Raw genomic sequence first — 1,567 nt, 5'->3', positions numbered from 1 at the left:
GTTGTTTTGCTTTTCTTATGTTTTCTAGTCATTCAGTGGTCTCAGAAGCATAATAATGGACGACGACCTGTTGAAAGGGAACAGCAATTCATCAATTGATCCGCAGTTGCAAAAGTTCTTGGAAACCGAATCACAACGCCAACAATTTCAATACCTGGTCAGCATGTTGACCGGCAACTGTTGGGATATGTGCATCGGTGATAAGCCGGGCTCGAAACTTGACGAAAAAACTTCCACTTGCATCACCAACTGCGTCAATCGACTAATCGACGGCAGCACGCTGATCATCCAACGACTCCAAGAACAGTCGAAGAATCTCGCAACCGGTGATAATCCGTAACAACAACAACAATTACAACAGTTGAATTAAATTTGTTCGCATTTTGTCGACTTTTTTAAAATTACACTTTACTTTTTTTTGTTTTTTATACCACGATCATCATATACATATATATATATATATATATGTATGTATGTAAAAATAATAATTTTAAGATGAAAAAATGACGAAAACAATGAAAAATGAAGAACAAAAAAAATAACAACAATCCTCTTTGACTAGACGAGAAAAGAAGAGAGCCCACGATAAAACAATTTTAAAAAATGCAAATGGAATGCTTATTACAATTATATATATATACTGTATGAACAAAAATTGCACCAAAAGTAAAAAGGAATAAAACCGAGACAACAGCGATCGATGAAAACAGAAGAAATTGCTTTCCATTGGATTTCTGAAAAAGTGAAGCAAGCAAAAATGATCACCAATCAATCATCACTGTGGTTGTTGCGGTAGTGTCGTCGTCGTCGTCGTCGGAAACCCTGCTGTTCTGACCGTTGCTATGGAAAATTGCTTCAAACCCATTTCCAAAGCTTCGCGATTGCCACAAAAATATGCAGCAACTGTATTCTGGAACAGCAGCAGTTGCTTTTTCATAACTTTAACCTGGAAAATCAAAGAAGTTTTGCAAATATTTCAAAAATTCCCTCCACCATTATTCGATTCACCTTGTTCTCGGCCAGCAGTTGCATTTTAATTTCCACATCCGAACGGAGTTGTTCGTAATTGGCCTGATGCTTGGCGTATTGTTGTTTTCGTTTCCGGACTTTCTACACTAATCTACGTTCTGACGGGAATCTGTTTCATTCTTCGTATGCTTTTTTTATTTCACTCATTCCTGCCCACATATATCCCTATAGCACAGTGTACACGGCGCTTAATTTAATTAATTGATACCCGACGTTTGAGACATATATACTCATCTTGAAATGCCAATCCTTTCATCATTATTCTTCCATTGATTTCTGTACTACGAGTACTAGAAGTACGAGAAATGATTACTTGCTCATTTTATATGACACGCTGGCTTGTTGTAAATAAGAGAAAAAATAATGATTTGATAAACTGTTCATATATTGAGCCACTTATACTTTCAATGATGACAGTTATTTGATGATTCAGAATTGACCTTGACTTGACATTCGTGCGAATATAAGTCTATCTGGCACTAAACGTCGTACCAAATATTCCACTGTACTCAAATACGCCCTTCGCCATTTTAGGGAA

General features: G+C 36.6%; 1 protein-coding gene across 1 annotated transcript; it reads right to left on the bottom strand.

The window, feature by feature from the left end:
* Positions 1-775: 775 nt before the first annotated feature.
* On the bottom strand, positions 776-1,288 carry Tsp_13831 (arfaptin-2). The gene is made up of 3 exons (XM_003368531.1): positions 1,238-1,288; positions 1,009-1,110; positions 776-946 (listed from the first exon to the last, which is right to left on the bottom strand). Exons 1-3 carry the CDS (start codon positions 1,286-1,288, stop codon positions 776-778), a joined length of 324 nt encoding a protein of 107 aa, XP_003368579.1.
* Positions 1,289-1,567: the final 279 nt, after the last annotated feature.

Source organism: Trichinella spiralis (assembly GCF_000181795.1).
Source record: "Trichinella spiralis strain ISS 195 chromosome Unknown Scfld2314, whole genome shotgun sequence".
NCBI classification, from domain to species: Eukaryota; Metazoa; Nematoda; class Enoplea; order Trichinellida; family Trichinellidae; genus Trichinella; species Trichinella spiralis.
This window is presented reverse-complemented; position numbering and strand designations above follow the sequence as displayed.